Source organism: Mesoplodon mirus, assembly GCF_964341445.2.
Source record: "Mesoplodon mirus genome assembly, chromosome: 3".
Lineage (NCBI taxonomy): Eukaryota > Metazoa > Chordata > Mammalia > Artiodactyla > Ziphiidae > Mesoplodon > Mesoplodon mirus.
Window position 1 is genome coordinate 17,542,451 of NC_138978.1, and position 24,206 is coordinate 17,566,656.

General features: G+C 54.0%; 1 protein-coding gene across 2 annotated transcripts in view; it reads right to left on the reverse strand.

Moving 5' to 3' along the window:
* The window catches only part of IFFO2 (intermediate filament family orphan 2), a 50,134-nt gene extending 29,228 nt beyond the window's left edge, over positions 1–20,906 (reverse strand). Inside the window, exon 1 of one of the 2 annotated variants that reach the window (XM_082613291.1) lies at positions 19,939–20,906. In XM_082613291.1, coding sequence (XP_082469417.1) covers positions 19,939–20,594 — 656 coding nt within the window. In that variant the 5' untranslated portion in view covers positions 20,595–20,906. The remainder of the gene's footprint in view (positions 1–19,938) is intronic. The other variant, XM_082613290.1, reaches the window with a different exon arrangement.
* Between the last annotated feature and the right edge of the window lie 3,300 nt (positions 20,907–24,206).

Below are 24,206 nucleotides of genomic sequence, written 5' to 3' on the forward strand. Positions count from 1 at the left end.
CCTCCAGGAAGCCTTCCCTGGCTCCTCAGTCAGGGTCAAACGCCCCTCTTCTGTACTCCAAAGGCACTGGTCACTTGCTACTGAGGTTATCTGTTCACCTGTTCGTTTCCTCTACTTAACTCAGCCCTTGTAAGATGAGACCCATCTCTGGCTCCCAGCTGCAACTCCAGAGTGCAGTATAGATCCTGGTACACAGTAGAAACCAAATAAATGTTCGCTGGATAAAGGGCCCATGGAATGTCCCCTCCAGGGCCTTCCTTAGGAGACCCTATCTGGAGTCAGTGTAGCACCAACTCACTGTGTGGCCTTGGACATGACCTCCCCGCCCTCCCCGTCAGCCTCAGTTTCCCAGACGACCTCCACAGTCCCTGCCAGCCCTTCTACTCTCCTCCAACAATCCCCTTCCCTCACCTTGACGCCTGCGCCTACCTCTCATGGAGCCCCCGATGGGCAGGTTAGTGCTCACAGCTCTCCATCCCCAGGACTTAGCCTCTCTGCCCAGGCCTGGCCGAGCCCCCAGGGACCCTCCACCCAGCCCCCATCCCTGGTGTCAGCAGCTCTCAGCCTCTGGGACTCCATCTCTTGTTCAAATCCAGAAGCCAGGAGGGGGTCTGGACACCTGGCCAAGAAGCTGGAGGCCCAGGGGGTCTGTGCCCAGGAGGCTGGGGGAGCCCCACCCAAGGATATGTTTATAGCTTTGAGGAAAAACAGCAACTCCCAAGGCTATTTTGGAAACCTAATGTGCACTTTGGATCTCTCTGTTGTTTATTTCAAGTGACCCTGCCGTCCTGCAGGTAAATGCACGGCACTGCGGGTCTGCAGCTCAACGCCATCTCCCCTTCACAGCCATGTCACTCTGAGCTAAGCACGCCTGGACCAATGAGGGGTCGGCAACCAAGCAGACCCCACCAGGCAAGGGTTGGCACACACCTCATCCTGGGTTTAAACCAAGGCCCTGCAGCCTTGAGCAGGTCACCTCTCTGTGCCTCAGTCTCCTCATCTGTGAAATGGGGGAGAATGACCCCCCTCTTGGATTAAATGAGGCTTGGCAAGCACATCAGGCTCCAGGCGTAATGGGGAAAAAAAAAATCACAGAACATGGGCCCACAGGACCTCACAAGGGGATGCTCAGAAGCCCAGGCCATTTGTAAATGAGAAGCCCGAAGCTCAGAGGGGTGAAGTGACGTGCCCAAGGTCACACAGCCAGGCAGCGGCAGAGCAGGGACTGGAACCCAGAGCCTGTGTGTTTCCTGCCATGCCGCTGCTGAGGGAAGGAGGACCGTCCTGAGCAATCACCAGGAAGGAAGGAGGGAAGAGTGACAAGGACCCCAGGAACCAATTACATTTGCAGCTGGTGCAACAAGGGATGGGTCATGGCAGGCACCACCGGCATGTGGAGCTCCATCAGTGTCATAATTGGCCGGGAAGGCTGCAGCCGCGGCCGGGACAGGTAATTAGACTGCAGTCACCCGCACCGAGCGGGATTACACACAGCTCAAGAGGATGGACTCATGACTTAATACCAGCCCCCTGCCACCATGCAGCCCCGACATTCAACATGATGTGAACCAGTGGTAAGGGCACTTCACACACACACACACACACACACACACACACAGCGTTCCTCCCATCCATCCACAGGGCTGGGGTACGCCTCTAGAGGAGAGAGAGGTCAAAAACAGCAGACTCCCAGAGAACCTTCTGCGACAGTAACACCCCTGGCAGAGCACCTTATTGGAGCCTCTAGTTTCCTCACCCCCATTCTGCCAATGGGGAAACTGAGGCTCACAGAGGTAAGGCGACTTGTCCAGGTTCCCTAATCATAATAGTTAACAATATGAAAAGTCAGGATGTGATAGGCACTATCAGCTCATTTAATCCTCACAACAGCCTTATGAGGGAGGTGCTATTATTATGCCCATTTTACAGATGAGGAAACTGAGGCCCAGGGAAGTGAAGCAACGTGTGCAAGGTCACAGAGCTCAGAAGTGGTGGAGCCAGGACTTAAAGCCAGGCAGTCTGGCTCCAGAGCCCAAACTCATAACCACCAGACTCGCCTGCCTCTGCTCTCCATATGCAGCAGCAGATGCTGCAGTAGAACACGGGTCTCTCTGACCCCAAAGCCTAGGCTCCTTTCTCTGTGCCAGGTGGTGTCATGATAGAGAAGGTCAGGGAACATGTAACTCAGTCTCCATTCTGGGGGTCAGGATGGATCCCAAGTGGCATCACCTCCAAACAGTAAGAGCGAAGCACAGAGGCCCTACCCTGGGCCCCACTAGGCCCCAACAGAGGGGTCGCTGAAGTGAGGTTCTCCTAGGCCTGGCCCAGCCCCAAGGACCCTCAGATGGGCAGGGCATCCTGCAGACACTAAAGATCCCCAAGCTGCCTGGACCCTGCCAGGTGCCCAGCCCAGGGGGAGGAGGGAGATGATCACCAATACCAGCCCCGCCAAGGGACCAGCACAGATTCCCTTCTCAACTCAAACCCAATCGGGGCCTCTCTCCCCCTGAGATTTGGTCCTCCAGTCACACAATCCCTGGCCTGGACTCAGCAAGAAGCCAAAAAGGAGATGGTCCAAGACAGAGGGACGAGAAGGAGAAGCCTGGGGGAAGGGGTGAGGCCACTCACACGGCCCCACTGCTGCCCTTTTATCTCAAAAGATTTGCAAGTCAGAGAGAGAGACTCAGCCATGGCCATGCCCCAGCTGGTGACCTGGTAAAAGTGACTTTACCTCTCTGAGTCTCAGTTTCCTCATCTGTAAAATGGGGTAACAACAGTACCTACCTCACTGGGTTGTGAAGATTATACAAGATCATGAGTACCAAGCATCTCATGTTACTTTGCTCACCTTAGTGAGCAGATCCCACTTCCAGCTGCTGGGGCTAGGGGGTTGCTCCAGGGTCCAGGGTCCTGGGCTTGGCTGAGATGTGCCATTTTGCCCCTCAGAGGCTTCATTCTCTGGGTCCCTCTCCCCCACACTGGGACTGGGGCGCTGTCTGGTAGACTTGGATACCAAGTACCCAGCACATGCAGGCCCTCAACTGGTATTTATGCACTGGATGAATGGATGAGCTTGGGGGCTGAAGCCCCGGGGAGGAGCAGCAAGCAGGGCCTGGGTGCAAGTCCCGCTCTGCCTGCGTTCCAGCCCGTCCCGGGACCCATCTGCACAAGGAAGCTCCGACCATCCCTGGGAGCTCAGGCTCTCCCTCCACCAGCCACCCCCCGGGCAGCCTGCCAGTGGTGGGCCCTTTCCCAACCTGCCTGGCCTCCTAGGGACAGTAAGGCTGGTCCACGCCCACCCCAGCAGGCCCACAAAGGAAGCAGGCAGCTTCCTCCTGGTGACTTTGCCTTGGAACAGATGAAACTTGGTGTGACGTCTGCCAAGCCAGATGGCCTGGTTGGCCTGAGGGCCCAGGACACCAGCTGGGAGTCCTGGCCCAGCAGACAGAGCTGCTTAACCCCTTCCTGCCCCAGCACGGGAGCTAGCATCCCCCTGGCAACTTAATTACTGTCGTAACACTCAGGCCTCCTGCCCTCCACCCTTGGAGGTGAGAGGCCTCCCGAGGGCCAAAAGGGAGTCAGCGAGGCAGTGGGGTGAGAGGGAACCACGGAGCAGGTGGGAGTGGAGGAGGTGCCACTGCCCGGCTCTGAGGGGAGGCCTGGCCCGCCAGGAATCTGCCAACCCAGAGAGTGAGTGGGGCGGGTACTGGTTCCTGGCTGCGGAGCACAATGAAGCCAGCTGCCTCGCTTCCAGAACACCCATCTGGGGCAGGGGCTGCCAGGTCTGAAGGCCACCAGCTACCTTCATCAGGCTGGAAAACCCACTCCCCGACCCAAACCCCAGAAACAGCACTGCCCTGTGAAGGCTGTCTGAATGGCCACAGACACGCTGCTCAACCTCTCTGGGCCTCAGTTTCCCCATCAGGAAAGGTGGGGCCAGGGTGATCCCTGGGCTCCAGGGACACTTCCAGCTCAGAGGGCTCCATGACTCCAGGAGAAGGAATGTACCTCGTCCCCCTGCCCCCAGCCCGGCTCCCCCAGGAACTTGTGGAATCCTAGAGGGACCAGCCAGATCCTTTCTACACAAAAAGCATGTCCCAATGAGAGCATGCATATGAGTCAAGAGGAACTTCAGGCTGGAAGAAGGTAAGCTTCTGAGATTCCGTGGGGGACTGATGCTGCCTGGAGAACTCAGGAAGGGTCTTCACCAGGCAGTGCCCACCCATTCCCCTACTCAATGGAAGGCTAAGCAAGGGGAAATGCAGTGTATGGGATTATGGCTAGAGACTAGGAAGCATTTCCCAATGGAAAAGCCTACAAGGATGTTAGAAGGCCCTGGAATGTCCTTCCCAGGCAGTAAAACCTTTAAGTGGGATTTGCAGAGGTCCTACCCTCAAGGCGAGGGAGGAACAGATGACCTCTGGAGACCCTCTGGGGACAGCAAGCTGGAGTCCACAAGCAAAGCAGGGCCTCCGAGTCTCTGCACTCGGGTGCCCAGCCAACCTGACATTCCAAGTGGACAATGGTGTCATCTCAGGGTACAGCACAGCCAGGCCCAGCTCCAGCCTGGGGCCTGTACGCTGGTCCAACCAGGATCTCTGGCTGTCTCTCAGGAGAGAGGCTGCAGAAGACTCCAGAAAAGCCCAAGAACACATCAAAATAGCCGAGGAAGGAAGGGCCAGGTGAGAGGGCCGCCAGCCAGGAGTGGAGCCGTCTGTCAGCACAGCAGAGATGCAAGAACATGGGGCTGGGATCCACAGACCTGGCTCTGAGTCCTAGGTTTTCCACCAACTTGCTGTGTAACCTTTAGCAAGTCACTACCCCTCTGAAAAGTGTGTGCTGGGGGAGAAATCAAACATCTCTAAGGACTCGTGCAGCTCTGGTTTCACAGTCATTCGGCGAGCTCCCTAGGGAAAGGAGTCTGCCTTTCCAATCCATGCAGCACCATCTCCAGGGCCCAAGCATAGGGCCAAGCACAAGCACCCTAAAAATGATGGATGGGGGCTTCCCTGGTGGCGCAGTGGTTGAGAGTCTGCCTGCTAATGCAGGGGACACGGGTTCGAGCCCTGGTCTGGGAGGATCCCACATGCCGCGGAGCAACTGGGCCCGTGAGCCACAACTACTGAGCCTGCGCGTCTGGAGCCTGTGCTCCGCAACGAGAAGAGGCCGCGACAGTGAGTGGCCCCTGCTTGCCGCAACTAGAGAAAGCCCTCGCACAGAAACGAAGACCCAACACAGCAAAAATAAATTAATTAATAAAAACTCCTACCCCCAACATCTTCAACAACAACAAAAAAATGATGGATGGATGGGTGGATGGATGGACGAATAGGTGGATGAATGAACAGGTGGATGGATGGATGAATGAATGATCAAGCGGAGTAATTCCTGAAAAAGAAGAGCAGGAGGTCCTAGGTGTCCCCTGGGATGATTCGTTACACTTGCCCTCAAGGGCTCCCTGGAATCACCTTCCCGTGACTATAGACCTTCCACCGTCCAACACCCTTCTCTAACTTGTGCTCACACCCACACACACATTCTTAAATATGCAGCACATGCTCCAAGCACCGTGACTCAACTCTGAATCCTGAGAAGAGAAGCTATGGATCCCAAAAGCCATGAGACCTATCTGCTCCAGCCTTCCCCTGGGGCGCCTCAACCTCCTGAAGCACCCTCCCAAAGCTGGGTTTGAAATGAGACTGGACAGTGATAGAACCCCAGTGACGATCTTTTAAGACCCAAGTTCACATGCCAGCTCTGCCACTTTCTGGCCATGACAAGTAACAAGTCATTTCACCTGCCGAGACTGTTTCCTCATCTGTACAGTGGGCATTAACCACAGCTACCCTTCAAGAGTCTTGCGAGGTTCAAGAGTCTTGTGCAGTTCAAAACATCCGTGAAGTTTTGAACAGCATCAGGCACATGGGATGTGCTCGGGGAACGGTGAGAGGAGTATAATGGGGTTATGAGATCCTGGCTTCCTTCCTGGAGGAGCTGAGGGTGAGTGAAGCCTCCCAGAGTTTCCCTGCAATCCCTTCTACCTTGTTTCCCACCTTGAGAGGGTGATATGCCTGGACTTAAACCCAGCAGAAGCTACAAAGCAGCCTTTGTCTCAGAGGCGAAACCCTAAACCAGCTGCCTTGACATCAACTCCGGAAAAACAGTGCCAGGACAGCCTTCAACGTCACCTCTCTGCCAAGGTCTGGGAGCGGGTGCTTCACCCATAAGGCTTCACAGAGATAGTCAGTGGGCTGGACCAGAACCTGGGAGACATATTCCCATGGCCTTCAGGAAGAAAAGCTGCCCCGGTGATCCCTGAGGTGTAAGATAGGACTTGAACTCCTATATCTCAGCACAAGGGCCAGGGCCAGGAACATGCAGCCCACTCCTCAACCTGAAAGACTGAGCCTGGGAGTGTGGCCGGAATTATTCTGGAAGAGTCCATCAGATTCAGGTTCAAACCCCAGCTCAGCCCCTGCCTCACAGTGAGACCTCAGGCCAGGGATGGGTCCCAAGGCTGCCTCCGTATCCGCACAAGGATGCTGGGACTTCGGGGGCCCCTCACCAGGGAGGCAGGGACACAGACAGACTCCCCATTGAAGACCACTCTCCAGCAAGGCCACTGGAAGCCACAGGCTCCAGGGGACACACTGTGCTGGCCACAGCCTCGAATGTTAGGTCTTGCCCTACCAGTGACCCTGCGCTGACAGTCTGCTGGGGAGGGCAGGGGATGTGACCTCCTCCTTGCCAGCCAAGCAGGCAGCTCTGATGGGGAAAGGAAGTGCTCTGAACACAAAGGCCACTCTGCAGCCGGAACGGGGAGGGAAGAGGCGGTTCTCACTGTGTGGGGCCTTGGGGGCTGGTGAGGGCCAGGCTGGGACAGAAGGGACAGGGCAATAACAGCTCAGCGGCCAGCACCCCACTTAGCCCTCGGCGTGCACCATCGCACGGAACCCTCTTTACAACCCGTGAGCTAAGGCTCTCATCCCCATTTTACAGACATTTTACCGATGTCATCCCCATTTTACACCCATCCCCGGGGTGGTGATGGGAACCCAGGTGATCTCACTCCAGGATCAGAGCTCCCACCCAAGTGAAGGCCCCGATCGCTGGCTGACAGTGCAATCGAGGAGGAGTGAACAAATCATTTCTTTTTAACTCCCCATGGATGTATTATGCCTTAAGGCCCAGAAAGGAACAACCTACACGCTGGGGCTTCCCTGAACTCAGCATCAGATTAATCGTGGCTCTGTCAGGAGCCTGGTGAGCTCTGACCCCAGTTTTCCCAACTTGAATAAGTCCTGATGTTTTAAACATCAATACTTTCTTTAAAGGCAAGTGTCAAACCAGTTGCAATGTAATATTAAGACTTTCCATATAAAACTGTGTACAGATCCAAACATACTATTTGTTAGGGCCCAGCCCCAGGCTGGGGACTCAAGAAACATGGTCTTTGTAAAGACTGGGGGATCGGCCTTTGTGGTTCACCCAACTCCTGACTGTGGGCAAAGTTCTCAGACCTCCAACTCCAGGGCTCACCCCAGAGAAAAGGGGATGGAATGGCCCTCAGTGGGCCAGGCTCATCAACAACCCCGTGGGTCTCGTCATCCCATTTTATACAAGAGGAAACCAAGGCACAGAGAAATGCACAGCTGAGCACACGGCTGGCAGACAGGGACGGTAGGTCAGTCAGCCAGTCAGGCAACACCCCAAGACGCCAACGCCAGGCCGAGTTCAGGACATTGCCTCCTGTTACCAGGAGACAAACCCAAGGTGACCTCAGATGTCTCTTTTGTAGGCCAAGAGAGCCTCATCTGCAGCACTGAGGACCCGGATGTCTGGCCAAGGGGCAGGGCTCGGTCCGTGTGGGCTCTACTTTGACAGGCTCCGAGGCCTCTTCACTCTACATTCTCTGGCCTCTGGAAGTTTTCCAAAGCCCTCCTTAAAGGACCAGCAGCCTCCAGAAGGATCCCTTAGGCCAAGGGTTTCAAAGGAGCCCTGTTTAGGGGACCTGGGTTCTAGCCCCTACTGTGCTGTGTGACCTCAAGGGAGCTGCTCTCCTTCTCTGGGCCTCAGTTTTCTCATCTGTAAAATGGTCATGGGCATGTGGGTGGGGGTAGAGAGAAAAAGATAAAACACTGAGGGACAAACTCTCAGAAGGTCTTCTTCAAAAGACACCAGGCACATTTAGTCATCTGGGATGACAGGGGAACGACGTCTCCTAGAAGCAGGAGGATGGATTAAATGACCTCAGAGAGAGCTTCAAACCCTCTGGGCCCAACAGGGGGTATGAGGAAGGCACAGGTGTGAGGGAGAAGGGGCAGGTGGGGCAGTCAGGCGGGAGAGGTGAGGTGAGCAGCCCAGCCTCCCCAGCTCACTCCCCGACCAGTGTCTAATCACAGGCCCAGACCTTGATGGGGTGGGGGAGGCTGAGGCCCCCATGACAGCATTGACCTCTAACCTGGCAGCTATCCCGCTCACCAGGCAACCTCCCCTGTCTCCCAACCTGATGTCAAGACCCCAGGCCCATAGTACAAGGGGTCTGCGTTGGACAGAGGTGGGGTCCTGACCCCGGGGCCTCCAAGTCCACAGGGGGTAGAAAGAGGCTCTCAGCCCCATACTCACAGACACATGCGCACACCCATGGGCTCACGCACGGGTTCACAAAGCCCCAGCGGCAAACAAAGAGCCCCCCACCAAGGCCTGGCATTGGGCGGGGGTGGGGGACAGAGACCCCTCACAGCCCTCCCCTGCCACCAGCCATAGGGAACAGAGACCAAAACAAGAAAGGAGGGAAAGAGGGAAAGGAGAGAGGAGGAGAGGCAGCAAAACAGAGCAAAGAGAGCCAAGAAGGCCATGAGGAGGGAGGGAGGCCAGGAACGGGGAGAAGAAAGAGCAGGCAGGCCAGGTTCTGGCTGTGTCCTGACTCCAGCCCGGGCCTGGGTGGTGCACCAGCATGGCGATCTCAGCTACAGGTCTTTGCACAAGCTGTTCTCTCTACGGGCAGCACCCTTCCCCCTTCTCTTCCACTCTTACTGGACCTTCAAAACACAACTCAGCTGACGTCTCCTCCAGGAAGCCTTCCTTGACTGGCCCTAAGCTGGCTCAGCTGTCTTCCAGAATCCCTGGATTTCAGGCACTACAGGGTCCCACCGGGGTCCCGCCTAGTGCTCCAAGGCTCTCTCTGACTCTGCAACAAGCTTTCCCCACATCTATCCCAGTCTCAGTCTCCACCCACACCCTGCCCCCCGGATGGCCCTCTGCCCATTAACCACAGCAGGCGGGGACAAAACGGGGGTGCCAGTGGGCCCCGGGAAGATGTAGCGACTCTGCCCAGAGAGAGGCCTGTCTGCTGGGGAATTTCACAAGGTCCACTTAGACCCAGCTCTTCCCCTCCCCCTAGACGGCAAACAGGTGGCAGCGAGCCAAGAAACTCCTTAAATAACCCAAGTAATAAAAATGCCAATTAAGAGGGTGGAAGGCAGTGTCTCCACTGTGGGGGTGTCTCTCCGTCGTGCAGCAGATGAGCAGGGGGCTGTGTGCACCTGCACATCCTGCAGTCGGAGCACGCAGGCCAGAGAGCGCTGAGCAAGCATCTCAGAGCCGCCCTGGAGACAGCCCCGACCCAGCGCAGCCCAGGCCAGGGCCCCAGTGCCACCGGAGTGCCCCCTTGCTCCTCTCCCCAGGACCCCCAGTCTCACTGAAGGAATCATCATGGCACATATATACACTACTATGTATAAAATAGATAACTAAGGAGAACCTACTGTATAGCACAGGGAACTCTACTCAAGGCTCTGTGGTGACCTAAATGGGAAGGAAATCCAAAAAAGAGGGGATATATGTATACGTATAGCTGATTCACTTTGCTGTACAGCAAAAACTAACACAACATTGTAAAGCAACTACACGCCAATAAAAATTAATTTAAAAAATCATCACAGCAGCTGCTAGTGTCTGAGGGCTGTCACCTCAGTCCCTTTCTCATGTCACCCATGCAATATGCCTATCCATCCCCATTTTGCAGATAAGGAAGCAAGGACTCTCTCAAGGTCACGGAGCTGATAAGCAGTAGAAACACTCTTGGACTCCTCTCTTCCCAGCTTCCAAGTTCCACACAGACGCTCAGCTCCGAGCTGTTTAGTTCCAAAGGTTTTTGTCCTTTGACTTGGGATCTAGGGGAGATGTGATATAAAGGCAAGGGGAGGACAGGACCTTTCATGGAACTTCAAGTAGCCCCAGGTTGCATGGGAAGTTGGAGAAGAAACAGCAGCGTGGGTGTGGCCCAGGGCTTCCGATCACTTAGTCACCACGGGCACAGCACTCAACAGTTTATAAGATGCTTCCACAGGCATCACTTCGTTTAATCTTCCAAACGGCCTCATGAGGCCAGATTTATAACCCCCATTACACAGAAGGGAAAACTGAGGCTCAGAGCAGGAAAGCTGCTTGCAATGCACATGCCCCTTCCCGGGTACCACACAGGATAAGAGGTTGGATCTGGAGCCTGACTTCCTGGGTTCGAATCTTGGCTCGCCACTTCCTGTCTTGGCCCGGCTTCCCTCAATGTCTCTGTGGCTCAGTTTCAGCATCTCTAAAATGGGCTAATGATAGTATCCAACTCATAGAGTTGTTATGAGGTCATATAAATTAAATATTCGTAAACTGCTTTGAATGCAGCCGGCAAAAGGTACATGGTATATAAATATTTTTTTAATTAATTACTATTTATTGTGCCTCGAGTATGCATAGGCACTATTTGGGCAGGTACTTGTCACATGACATTGTCCCATTTGTCTGTGTCCCCAGACACCGAGCTCCTGAGGGCAGGGGCTGTGTCTGCTTCACCCTGGTGCCCAGCATGGGGCCTGGCACACGGTGGGTGCCCAGCCACTGTCCAGAGAACAGAACCTTGGTTTCTCAGACACCCACACCCAGCAAGCTCATCATCCCCAACAAGAGGCACAGAATGACTGTAACAAGTTCCCTATACCCTGGCAAAGTTCACAGCACCAACCAAAAGCAGAAGTCAGACCTGAGCCCAGGGTGGAGGCCAGCTTCCCTCCGGCCACCAGAATGTCCACTGCTCTCTCCTGCTCGTCATCAGGCAGTGATGATGAGCACTGCCCCGGGAGTGCTCAGGCGCTGGGCGTGACAAAAGGAGCACTGAAACTTAGAGTCTGAGACCCACATCCAGTCCTGGCTTTGCTATGTGACTTGGGGCAAGTTAATTTTCCTCTCTGAGCCTCGGTTTCCATCGTGCAGGGTTGTCACAAGGTTTAAATCAGATCACATGGAAAGTGCCTGACAGGTAACGATTCGTGTTCCTAGCTCGCCATCCTTTCCCCCACCCTCATCCCCAGGTCTCCCAGCCTAGATTTGCCAAGCCAGGAACTCCCCCTCCCCAGAGCTCAATCCTCAGAGATCAGGGGTGCTGGCCCGCCCTCTATGGCAGCCCAGGAGGCTCATCTGCCTGCGTTGCCAGTGATTCATTGGCTTCACCAGAAATAATTACTCTAAAGTCACAGCAGGAAGTCTTCCCTGCATGGTGGCCACCTCCTGTTCCGCCACCCGCCCCGGCAATATTGTGACAGGCGCCGGGAAGACCCACACCTCAGCCTGCCTCTCGCCTGCTTCCTCCATCCTGTGCCAGCTTCACCAGCCTCCAGGCCGCATGAGACAAAGCCAGCGTGCGTCTCCGCCAGGCAGAGCACTGAACTTGGGGTCTGGAGACCCAGGCTGGACTCGCTGGGAGATCTGGGGCAGAGTTCTTCACCCTTCTGAAACTCTCATCTGTAAAATGAACAGAATCAATCCTACCTCTTGGAATTGCTCTAATAATTAAATCTCACTTATTTAAAGAATTCATCACAGAGCTTAGCACGTAGTAGGTACTCAATTAATGGTGGCTATGAACTCACTATGATTTATTTTATTATTATTTTTTTAATTTATTTTACTTTATTTTATTATTTATTTTTGGCTGTGTTGGGTCTTTCTTTGTTGCTATGCACGGGCTCTCCCTAGTTACGGTGCGCAGGCTTGTTATCATGGTGGCTTCTCTTGTTGCGGAGCACGGGCTCTAGGCTCGCAGGGCTTCAGTAGTTGTGGCAAGCAGGCTCAGTAGTTGTGACTCACAGGCTCTAGAGCACAGGCTCAGTAGTTGTGGCGCACGGGCTTAGTTGCTCCGCGGCATGTGGGATCTTCCTGGACCAGGGATTGAACCCGTGTCCCCTGCACGGGCAGGTGGATTATCAAACACTGCACCACCAGGGAAGCCCCTCAACTGATTCTTATAGCAACCCTGGGAAGCAGAACGCATAAGAAAACTTATCCCCATTTTATAGAGCAACACATCAAGGTGCAAGAGATTAAATGGCATGCACAGAATCCAGATCACTCCAATAAAGTTACAGAGACAAGAGTGTTCCTAGGGCACTGGGCGAGCCCATCTTCCCAGTGTCCCCACTCCCAGGTGGGCAACAGGAAGCTTATCTCACACCCCAGGCAAGCCAGGACGGCGACCTGGACTCCACAGGGCTCTAACTGCCCCCTGCTACACCCCAGGGGGCTCAGTCAGGCCACAGGCCCTCAAGGGAACCTAAGGCATTTGCCAGATTTAGTATTGGGTGACAACTACTCTTGTACCAAGAACTAGAGCAAGAAACTACATCCTGCCCAGGAAGCCAAGCATGGGTGCCCACTGGGGTTGGGAGGGCACTGCCCTGGCAGGCAGGCGGCAGCATCAGAAATCTTCACCAGCCTCCCACCTGGCCTGGAATCTTCTAAGCACCTCTTCTAAGCACCAGTCCTGCCAAGAGGCTTCACAACCCCCAGATGCTGCCAGCAAGGTCATAGACTACCCTCTCCCCAGGTCCAAGCCCCGTTCTTGACTTCTGCCCACCTCACAAAGCCAGCACTGCTCACCCCTTCTGCCCTGTGAAATCTGGCTGTGTAACTCCTGGAACTTCACCACCTACAATGTACTGTAGCTCTGTGAGCCCATTTACTGCTCTCACAATGTTGGGACACAGATCTCAGCATCCCCCTTTTCCAGATGAGGAAACTGAGGCTCAGAGAGGCAAAGTGGTAGCCCAAGCTCGTTCAGCTTTTTTTTTTTTTTTTTTTTTTTTTTTTGCGGTACGCGGGCCTCTCACTGTTTTGGCCTCTCCCGTTGCGGAGCACAGGCTCCGGACGCTCAGGCTCAGCGGCCATGGCTCACGGGCCCAGTCGCTCTGCGGCATGTGGGATCTTCCCGGACCGGGGCATGAAGCCGCGTCCCCTGCATCGGCAGGCGGACTCTCAACCACTGCGCCACCAGGGAAGCCCTCGTTCAGCTTTTAACTCCTGCACTGGCAGCCCAGCATGTGGCACCAGGAGACAGGTATTCATTCGAACTTGTTGAACTGATGTGTCAGGACCGGAGCGGGGGTCTCCTGACTCCAGGTCCAGACCCTGCCCTCCACAAGCTGTGAGTCTGCCGGATGTAGAGTCCATGCGTGTCAGTTATTGTGTCAACCCAGCCTCACTGGGGCCTACCAGCACGCAGCAGCCGGGCACAGAGCGCCCCTCACTGCACAAATACTTGCTCAGCATGGACTCTGCCCAGGCCCTGGATGGGTTGTCTGTGTACAAGGCGAAGAAGACAGACTCGGAGCCGGCCCCCACAGAGCTTACAGTCAGTGGAGGGGGCAGATACATCCCAGGCAATTACAGTTCAGGGTGTACGGTCCTGTGATGGGGAGGCAGTGGGTGCTCAGGGATGCCTGATGCAAGAAAGTCAGGGGAGAGCAACATATCCTGACCCTGAGGGAACAACAGGGCTACCTCCTTCCCTGTCGTGGGCCTCCTGCCATCTATGACCTGGGAAATAAACGGAGCACCAAGCCGGTTGCATCTCATCAATGTGATCGAAAGCCAGGACTCCACATGCAAAGTCCGCAGCCTCTGGTATCACTGACACATGGCATGGTTCAAATCAATTCCCTTGGAAGTCCATGCATCTCTTAGCAGCAAAGGATGTGTGCAAGTTCTGGGTCTACCCTTCTATGTCTTTCAAACACCGACACGTGTGGGGATGCAGCCACGGGCTTGGAGAGAGAGCCTGAGAGCGCGCTCCTGCGTGTGTGCGTGCGCGCGTGTGTCTCTGTGTGTGTGTGTCTGTCTGTAAGCTGGTGGGGCCCAGGGGCCTGTATCCGGTGGCCAAGGCAAAAGCCCCGCCTCAAATTCCTGGGAGAAGGAATCTTCAGTGTCAGCTGTATCCTTGCTTCCTGCTTCCTGTTTCCTTTTCTTTTCTGGGACCTCATTCCCCTCCTTCTAGCTTGAGGCTCTGAAAAGCCCTCCCAAATTTGTTCCCGAAGAGCCTGCCAGCCTAACCCAAGCGACTTGGAATACTGAGGAGCTAAATGAAGGCGGGGCGGGGTTGGGGGCAGGGGGCGTGTTTCTTTTAAAGGAGGTTGGGAGAAAGGGCAGGGGGGGGCCAGAGATTCCCGGAGGCACAAATCAACCACTAAGAGTAGGAAGAACAGCCTCCTTAGATGCTGGACAAAGAAGTAGCCCTTTCTCCCTCTGCCGCCAGCACCATCTCTGGCACCTTCCGCAGGACAGAGAGAGACAACGGGTCCTGAAATGGATGTGTCAGGCAGTCCAGCGCTGTGCTGAGAAATCCTTGTAAATGAAGGGAACAGATATTGCAGGGGCGGGTTGGGGCGGGGTGGGGGTAGGGCTCTGGGATGGGGGACGTCCCGGGAGCTTCATGTGCCTTAACACATGAGCTTATTTACTCCTTTCCGATCCCTAGGGGAGTTATTCTCCCTCTTTTACAGAAAGCAGTGTCTCAGGCAGCTCAGAGAGGCCAAGCAATTGCCCATAGTCACACAGAGAGTGGCAGAACCGGGGTTCAATCCCTTTTTCCACGATCCCAGGCTGCCTCCCAGGAAAATCAGAAATAAAGAATCCATATCAGCAGCTTCGAAAACAATGGAAGTGGCAGGGAACGAAGCCCTCTGACCAGCTTCCCGGGGCAGTCTTGTGGCTTTGGGGCACTTAGGGGCCAGCACCCACCTGCTCAAGGGCCTCCCAGCGCATGACGGGAAAAGGCAAGGGACGCTCCAGCTGGCTCAACCACCAGCCCTTTTTGGAGCCCTCCACTCAGGCCAACAGCCCAGCCGCTTCCGGCTCATGATCAGAAATAGCTGTGACAAAATCCCGCCTATCCCTGAAAGTGGCTTTTTAAAAAATGCTTAAAGGCAGACACATAAAAAAGGTGGAGAGAATTCTGCCAAGCCCCAGTGGAAGGCAAATGATGCAGGCACCACCTCAGGGCAGGGAAGAAAGCTCTCAATGGCAGACGGAAGTTCTGCCTGGCTCGGCTTTGTGGGTCAGCTCCCTCTGGGCCTCAGTTTCCCCAACTCTAAAATGAAAGTGTTCAGCTGAATCGGCGATTTCTTTCTTCCTTTTCTTCTAAACTGTAAAACCCTGGTTTCCAATCGAATCTCCCTTAGAATATTAATCTGAGAAACATGAAAGTGGAGCTGCTGTGTTTGATGTTGGCCAAATCCTAGGTGGTCAGCCCCCCTGACTGTCCCCAGAATCACCCCCAAGACACCCTCTTCTAGACTCCAGGGCTCCAAAGAGTCCACTTGAAAACCACTAGGCTAAATGATCACTGTGGTCATCCTGGCTCTCAAACAAAGCTCCAGGGAAAACAAACCAAGACTTTCAGGCTGACTGGAGTCAGGGGCACAGACACTCAGCAACTTGCAAGGGGAGGCAACAAAACCAGCTGGTTCCAAACCACACGGGGCCTGAGGCAGGAAAGGGGGAGGCCCAGAACAGAGAAAGGCCACACTGTCATCTCAGGAGGCAGAAAGAGCAGCCCTGAACTGGGCCCCTCCAAGTCACAGACCGAAATGTAGAGCGAGCTGGCAGGGATCACCTAAAGGAACCCTGTTGTGTATAGGTGGGGGGACCTAAGGCTCAGAGAGGGCAGAAATTGGCCTGAGGTCACACAGCGCCTAATGGTAGAGCCAGACCTGGAGTCTGGGTCTCTAGGATGCCCATTTAGAAAACTCTCTGCCTGTCTAAAGTTTATGTAGTTTCAGTAGGAATCTCCCAGGGAAAGGCCCCCCAGCTTGCAAACTCAGAACAGGATATTTTGGTGGCGCTGCATGGTGACAGGGTAGAGATGTTTGTTTTGGTTTTCAAATCAATGCTTGACAACCTTGTCGGCTACAGTTTCAGTGACCACATTTCCCTCATGGTAAAGAGCTCAGAGCTGATTGGACCAAAAGGAAACCAAAGCAGGAGAGATCGGGGCCAGGGCCCAGTCACCCCAGGCCAGGGGCTCTGGTTTGGGTTGGTGTTTCCAAAGCACGGATCAGGTAGCACTGACATCACACAAGATGATGTGACGTAGCACACAGGTGACTTCTTAAATTTACATTTTATTGACTATGTATGTGAATGGATACACAAAATGTGGTCCGCCCATACAGTGGAGTATCATTCAGCATTATAAAGGAATGTACTGCTGATATAAGCTATAGCATGGATGGACCACCCAAGCCTCATCTAAGTGAAAGAAGCCAGACACAAAAAACTACACACTGTATGATTCCATTTACGTGAAGTGCCCAGGAAAGGCAAATCCATAGAAATAGAAAGCATATCAGTGGTGCCTGGTCTGGGGTGGGAACAGGGATTCACTGCAAAAGGGCAGAAAGGATCTTTTTGAGATGATGTAAGTGTTCTAAAACTGGATTGTGCTGATAGTTGCACAACTCGTGGACTAGCTAAAAATCCTTGAATTGCACACATAAAATGGGAGAATTTTATGATATGTAAATTATACCCCATAAGGCTATATAAAATATTTTACATAAGGAATAATATGGATGGTGGTACATGAATATGGCCACCGTTCATGGAGGTGGAACCCCAGAAGTCCCCAGCTTGGAGAACACTGAGCTACACAACCCAGGTTGCCCTTTGGAGACGCAGAATGAACATCCCCAAGGCTGCGAGTTCCTCCAGGTGGACCAGAGGAAACCCTGGAACCTTTCCTTTCCAGGCACAGGCTCCTTCTGTTGGCTACTGCTTGGGACTCCATGCTAGGCATCCTGGAAGGATCTGAAGCCTTCAGTGGCCAAGAGCCCAGGTAAGCACCTTGGTCTCATTCTCTTATGAAAAGGAGATCAGAAGCGTGCAGGTAGTTCAAACTCAGATTTACATATTGTCAAGGCTGGGAAGACCCTTTGAGATCATCTAACCCAGTGGTTCTTAAGCTTTTCAAAAAGCTGATCGTACGCCTGCCCTCTTCCCGAAATAAAATTCTTATGATAAACCCAAATACAGAAACAAGTAAAACCAGAATGTTACTTGTATAAATTTATATTGTAGACTCAATGATATAACAGTTACCTATTCTAAATTCAATCCATGAGGTTGATGAGGCTATTTTGATCCATTAACATTTAGAACTGGGATTATGGATGACAGGTCCACCTTCGCTTTAATTCTATCTCTGGTTTTGGCTACAGAGTATCAAGAAAATCCTGACTCTCATAGATTAGTAGCTACAAATGGGACCAGCTTTAAGCAGTTTGCTTTGTAATCTCAGAGTACTCATCCGACAAAGAGAAGGCAGGGGAAGGCTCTAACTTGAGGCCAAGTACTAACAAATCAATGTTAAGTAGACTTCCGTGAGTTAACATTAAGAACTTAAAAGTGACTGAGCACACTTTTATGACCATTTTAACATTTTTAAAATATTAACTTTTATTTAATATTCAAGGAACTGCCTAAGGCATCTCTGAGGCAGCCAGGGGTTCAAGGATAGTTCTAGACCACCTCCTCTCACTTTTACAGATAGGGAAACTGAGGCTCAAAGAAGGGAGTAAACTTGCTTTGAAAAAATCCAACTTGAGCCCTGAATCAACTTCAGAAAAGATGCGTCTCCCCAGTTCACAAAAAAAAAAAAAAAAAAAAAAAATGGGGAAAGAGAAGGTACACACACACCCCAGAAGGGCGGGAAGAGAGACACCCACACTCCACCTGTCTCAGCAGCACCCATGTCATTCCAGGCCAGTGCCAGAAGCTGACATCACACCCCACACCCTGTGTGCAACTTGAACAGCGCATTGCTCAATGCCGACCCATCTCCCTCTAAGATTGGGCACAGTTTTTTCACCTCCTTAGTAGCCAGGTCCAAAGAGCACACACACGATAAAACAAACACAGCGCAAGCCTGGGGCGTGACAACACGATCAACAGTGGCAGACAGAAGGGCCCAGCCCTCCAAGTTTCACCACCGAGAGCAAGTGCCTGTTTCTCTGCCCCACCCCAAGGAAGCTGCCCACTAGGGGCAGAGAGGTGGCCTCCCCATGGCGAGGCACCAGGCCATTCTCAAGTCCTCAGGAGAAACAACCAGCCCAGAAGAGTAGCTTGCTCCCCGCAGGGTCCAAGACCTACCCCCAGGAAGTCAGGCCCTGCATGAGAGACCTGAGACTCCAGGCAAATGCTCCCTGACAGCTTGACAAAGCCGATCATGTTTAATAATGTCAAGCTGATTACTTTATACCTTCCAAAAAGCATCACCAGCCTACTCACCCCTTGTGCAACTGTGGATGGATTTTATTATTCCCATTTCTCTGATAAGTAAACAGGCTTCCGAGTGGTTCAGTGACCACTTGGTTCAGCCAGTGGTTCTCACGGGCAGGTAATGGAGCTGGCACTTGAATCCCACCCAGTGGCCAGCCTGCCAGTAGAGGAAAAGGAAGGAGACCCATGCCCAGCTCTCTGTGCTCATGTCAGCACTAGGACTCGAGGAATGGAGGAAAGATGCTTCTCAGTGCATCCTCCAAGCCCTGAAGTTCAGAGCCACAGCTCCCAATGCAGAGTTGCCCATGCCTGGGACAGCAGAGGGCCCTGCCCCCATCCAGGCCTGAGATGCTACAGACAGACCCCTCTACTCTTATCAGAAGGCCGATTTGACAATACTGTCAGCCAGGTTGCAGGCAGGAAGCAATGTCAGTTTCCCAGCTAGGGAATCTGGGCTGGGCAGGAATGTGCTAGCCAGTTCAGCAGGCAGTCTGCACCACACTCCAGCCAGAGACGGTGGTCTGGGTCCATTCAGTGCCCAGTCTTCCAGCCTAAGCTTATCTCCTTCTGTGGGCCTTCAGGGCTGAGTTTGTTGGGGTCCAAAAAACCATGAGAATTGGGGGTGGGGAGAAGAGAGGTGAAGGGAGCTGTTTCTAAAAGCTCGTGGCCAGTCTGATGTAGGTCTGGTTATCCAGCCCAGCCAGCTGGACCTTACAGAGCTGGAGCAAGACAGCAGACCCTGGCCTCAGTGGACAGATCCAACCATTCTTAAACACATGACTTTTTAATTCAAGGAACAAGAAGCCAGTGGATTAGTTAAGAGTTATTTCTTTTCACCCATTGACAGAGGAGAGCCCACCTCCTACATCCTTGGGAAAGTACCTAAGCTGGAAGACAGACTAGCCAGGTAGTAGTTCACATCCTGGCTTCACCACCTATTAGCCAAGCCATCTTAGGCAAGTCACTTGCATCTCTGTGCCTCCGTTCTCTCATCCACAAAACGAGGATAAAAATGCCCCACACTTTGCGTTGCCATGAGGATTAGATGAGATCACGTAAAACACCAATGGTCACTATGTCACTTAGAAAACAATGTGCCTGGTCCAGTGACGGAACGGAGGTGTCCCCCACCATAGTTAGCGCCCGCTCCCATTCTTGGAACTAGATAACTGAGTTTTCCAAGCGTGTGTAGGGCGTTCTGTAAACACAGCTTCCAGCCCACCTGCCAGGACCAGCTGCCGCCCCCGGCCCCTCCCGAACGCACACATTCCTTGGCCGCGGAGACAGGGAAGACCCCCCCGGCCGGGAGTGCGGGGGCAGGAGCGGGGCCCCACTCACCTCCGCTTGTACTCATCGCGCTCGCGCTTCACCTTGGCCAGCACGTTGTAGAGCGCGCGGATCTCGGGCGTGATGGTGTCGATCTGCACGCCCACGCCGTCGGGGTGCACCCACGACACGCCGGGGCCCTGCACGGTCTCCACGCCGCCGCCGCCCGTGCGCCGCACCTGCGTGTAGCTCCAGATGGTCCCGGGCAGGCGGCCGTAGTGCTGCGGCTGCGAGCCGCCGCCGGGGGGCAGGCCGCCCAGGGCCGCGGCGTTGGCGTTGGCTCCGGCCGCCGCGCCGCTGCCGTGCCCGCCGCCGGGCGCGGGTGGCTGCAGCAGTTCGGGCCCGGTCTGCACGGCCTGCTCGCGGGAGAAGGTCTTGTAGCGCAGCCTCCGCTCGCGCTCGCTCTGCTGCTGCTCCAGCTGCTTCTCCAGCAGCCGGTTGCGCCGCTCCAGCTCGTGCACCTTGGCCAGGAAGCAGCGGAAGCGCACATTGAGCCCCTTCAGTAGGTGGATGTTGGAGCCCAGGTCGTCCCGCAGCGCCGCCGTCACCGGCGATGGCCCTGGCCCGGCCCCGCCGCCGCCACCCGCGCCGGGGCAGGTCCCCCCGGCGCCGCTCGGCGGGCAGCCGAAGGCCAAGGCCATCTCCCCGAATATCAGCGAGTTCACCATGCGCCGGCTGCGCGGCTCAGGGACCCGGGCCCGCGGCTCCAAGTGCGGCTCCAGCTCCGGGCAGGGCTCCCGGCGCGGCCGGGCCAGGGAGGGCGCAGGATCCAGCGCGACCGACCGGGCGATTCCAGATGCGCGCCAGATGCGGCCTCCGCAGAGACGGCGAGCCGGACCGCCCCCGGATGTGGGCGCCGAGGCGAGGGACTGGACTCGGGCCGCGGTGGAGGCCGCGGCGATTTGCGCGAGGTATCGAGGATCGCTGGTCCCGGCGCCGGTGCTGTCAGAGACGCTGTGGAGGCTCCGCGGTATTAGCGCGCAGAGGACTCTCAGCCTGCACTGCCCCTCTGCGGCGGGCCCCGCCCACTGCAGACACAGGCCCAGCTCCCAAGCTCGCCCCGCCCACCCCGCCCTCCTCTGCGGCGCTCCCAAAGCTGGAGGCAGGGTCCCCGAGGCCCGCAGCGCCGGGCCCCGCCCACGGCCCCGTGGCTCCTCCCATTCCCGGGCTCCACCGTTTTCTTGGCTCGGTGGACTTGCTGTCTGCAGCTTTGGCTCCGCCCAGCTCCGGGCTGGACCACTCCCTCCCCTGCGCCGGGTCCAGCCCTCCAACCCGGCTCGGTTACTTTGCCCGGGGACACAGACCGCAGAGCTGCACCAGGCACGCGGTTAGGTTAGGTGGAACCGCCGCAGAGCCAGCCCGGCCTCTTAAAGGGACAAGCAGCCTCGGCAGCGCTCGTTTCCCCCTTTAGGAAGTCCCCTCCCCCACGTCCTCTGTCAAGGAGACCCCGCTTCTCTTCCACCCCACCCCAACTCCCCGGCCCCAGATTACCACGGGGTGAGGGAGACCTCGGCCTGGAAGAGCCGGGGGACCAGAGCCTCCGAAGGTGCATCCGCACCCCACCCCCACTCCAGCCTGGGGCGGCCTAGTTCGACCTTCCCAGGATAAGGCAGCGTTTCCAGCGGCAGGTCCCCCACGCGGTGGACCCGGGAGCGCTCCTCTACCGTTTGCCCCCGCCTCTAACTGCGGGCCTCGTCGTCCCGAGATTGGCCTGGGCAATGCCGAGCCCGCTGGTCCTCGGGTCCAGAGATGCGCCGCACGGATGGTGGGGACAGGAGTGGGGAGATTGAGCGAAGACCCTCCCGGAATGTGACACCCGCAAGCTCAGCCTGGGCTGCTACCGTTCCCCCGCCCTGAATGACCACCTCCCCACCACCGCACACTCATATGCCGAGATGCAGCTGACCCCAGAGCGGGTCATCGAACTGCTTGGGGGGCAGCTTGAGGGCAGAACAGGTATAGAGGGCGGAGCCCACCAGAGGACGCATTCATTCATTCATTCATTCACTCATTCATTCAAATCTGTTTTCATATTTACCACCGTAAAGACGAAGTTCTCGTCTCCTGGTGTCTCTTAAACGAGTTTGCAAACATCTATGGTTATTTTTTGAACGCTAATAGTAGTTCCCATTATTGAGTGCTAAGTATATGTCAGGTGCCATAGTTGTTATCCCGATTTTACAGAGGTCGCTGAGACCAGAGGAACAGCGATCCATCCCCAAACGCATGCTCTAACCCGCCTACTGATGCTGCTGGCCTCTTGTCCATTTCCCCGTTGGATCCTCACCACAAACCTCAGAGGGCCATCATCAAAAAATCTAGAAACAATAAATGCTGGAGAGGGTGTGGAGAAAAGGGAACCCTCTTGCAGTGTTGGTGGGAATGTAAATTGATACAGCCACTATGGAGAACAGTATCGAGGTTCCTTAAAAAACTAAAAATAGAATTACCATATGACCCAGCAATCCCACTACTGGGCATATACCCTAAGAAAACCATAATTCAAAAAGAGTCATGTACCAAAATGTTCATTGCAGCTCTATTTACAATAGCCAGGACATGGAAGCAACCTAAGTGTCCATCATCGGATGAATGGATAAAGAAGATGTGGCACATATATACAATGGAATATTACTCAGCCATAAAAGGAAAGGAAATTGAGATATTTGTAGGGAGGTGGATGGACCTAGAGTCTGTCATACAGAGTGAAGTAAGTCAGAAAGAGAAAAACAAATACCGTATGCTAACACATATATATGGAATCTAAGAAAAAAAAAAAAGGTCATGAAGAACCTAGGGGTAAGACGGGAATGGAGACATAGACCTACTACAGCATGGACTTGAGGATATGGGGAGGGGGAAGGGTAAGCTGTGACAAAGTGAGAGAGTGGTATGGACATACATACACTACCAAATGTAAACTAGATAGCTAGTGGGAAGCAGCCGCATAGCACAGGGAGATCAGCTCGGTGCTCTGTGACCACCTAGAGGGGTGGGATAGGGAGGGTGGGAGACGCAAGAGGGGAGAGATACGAGAACATATGTATACGTATAGCTGATTCACTTTGTTATAAAGCAGAAACTAACACACCATTGTAAAGCAATTATACTCCAATAAAGATGTTTAAAAAAAACAAAAACCTCAGAGGGGAGGTAACCCCGCACCTTTGAACACCTGCGGCTTGCACTGTGTGCACATAACCAGATATGTGTCATGTTCCACATTCTTCAGGTTGCATTTTTTGTATTGCAATTTAATTTTTGTCTTGTTATTAATTTTTGTGTTTGTTCCATTTCTTTGTGTGTAAGCTTGCGGGCAGGTACCCTGTCTCACAGGGACAATGGCTTGGTGTTCTCAGTGACAGAAGAGACACAAAGGAGACAGGCATACTCTGGGGTGAGGGCGTGGCTGTGATGTTAGTCGGCTGTTTTTGATTCAGTCACAGGAGCAAACCGTCCCCAGGTTTCCTTCCCTCAACCCCAGTTCCTTGCTCCCTTCCGAAAATAGGCTCACCTTTCCAACACTCAGAGCTGAAACTCACCTGTCTTGAAATATTTCTCTTTTTAACCCAACCCGATGTGGTCACTGCTCTTCACTCTTTGTTCTCTCCTCTCTTGGTGATTTTCCTGTTTATCTCACCTAAAGAATCAAAACCCTTTGCCTTAAAACAGGAGTTCACGGACCCTGGCGGGGGATGAGGATAGAATTCTGAGAGGTCCATGCCATGGACAAAAATTATATCTTTATTTTCATTAATCCCTAAATGGCATTCAGCATTTCCCTTGATCATGAATGCAGGCAACAAGTAGAAGTCCCTGTGATTTTGTCACTAATGGAAATCACAGGTATTTTCATACACCTTCAGTTTCTATATATCTCAGAGTATCACTTAAGCTGCCACACTCTGAAATTAAGATCGTATTCGACTCACCACTAAATCTTACTTAATGTATTAACACGTTACTATATCACATTTTTTTTTAGTACTTTGATAGTTGTAATTTAGTAAAATTGTTTTCACTGTTGTCCGAATGCAATTTTTTAAAAATTATTATAAGGTGGATCCACAGGCTTCACCAGATGCCTAAGGGGCCTTAACCCACAGAAAGGGTTAAGAAGCCACACCTGGGGAGTGGTTCCCTGCTGTCTTTTCTCTGAAGGATCTATCCTGCCAACATCATTGCCCTGGAATTGGAGTGTGAAGCCCTCCTGGAGGGGCAGGGTGGGGTGGGAGGCACCCAGCCCTGTCCTGGCCCTGGAGAGATCCAGACATTCCAAG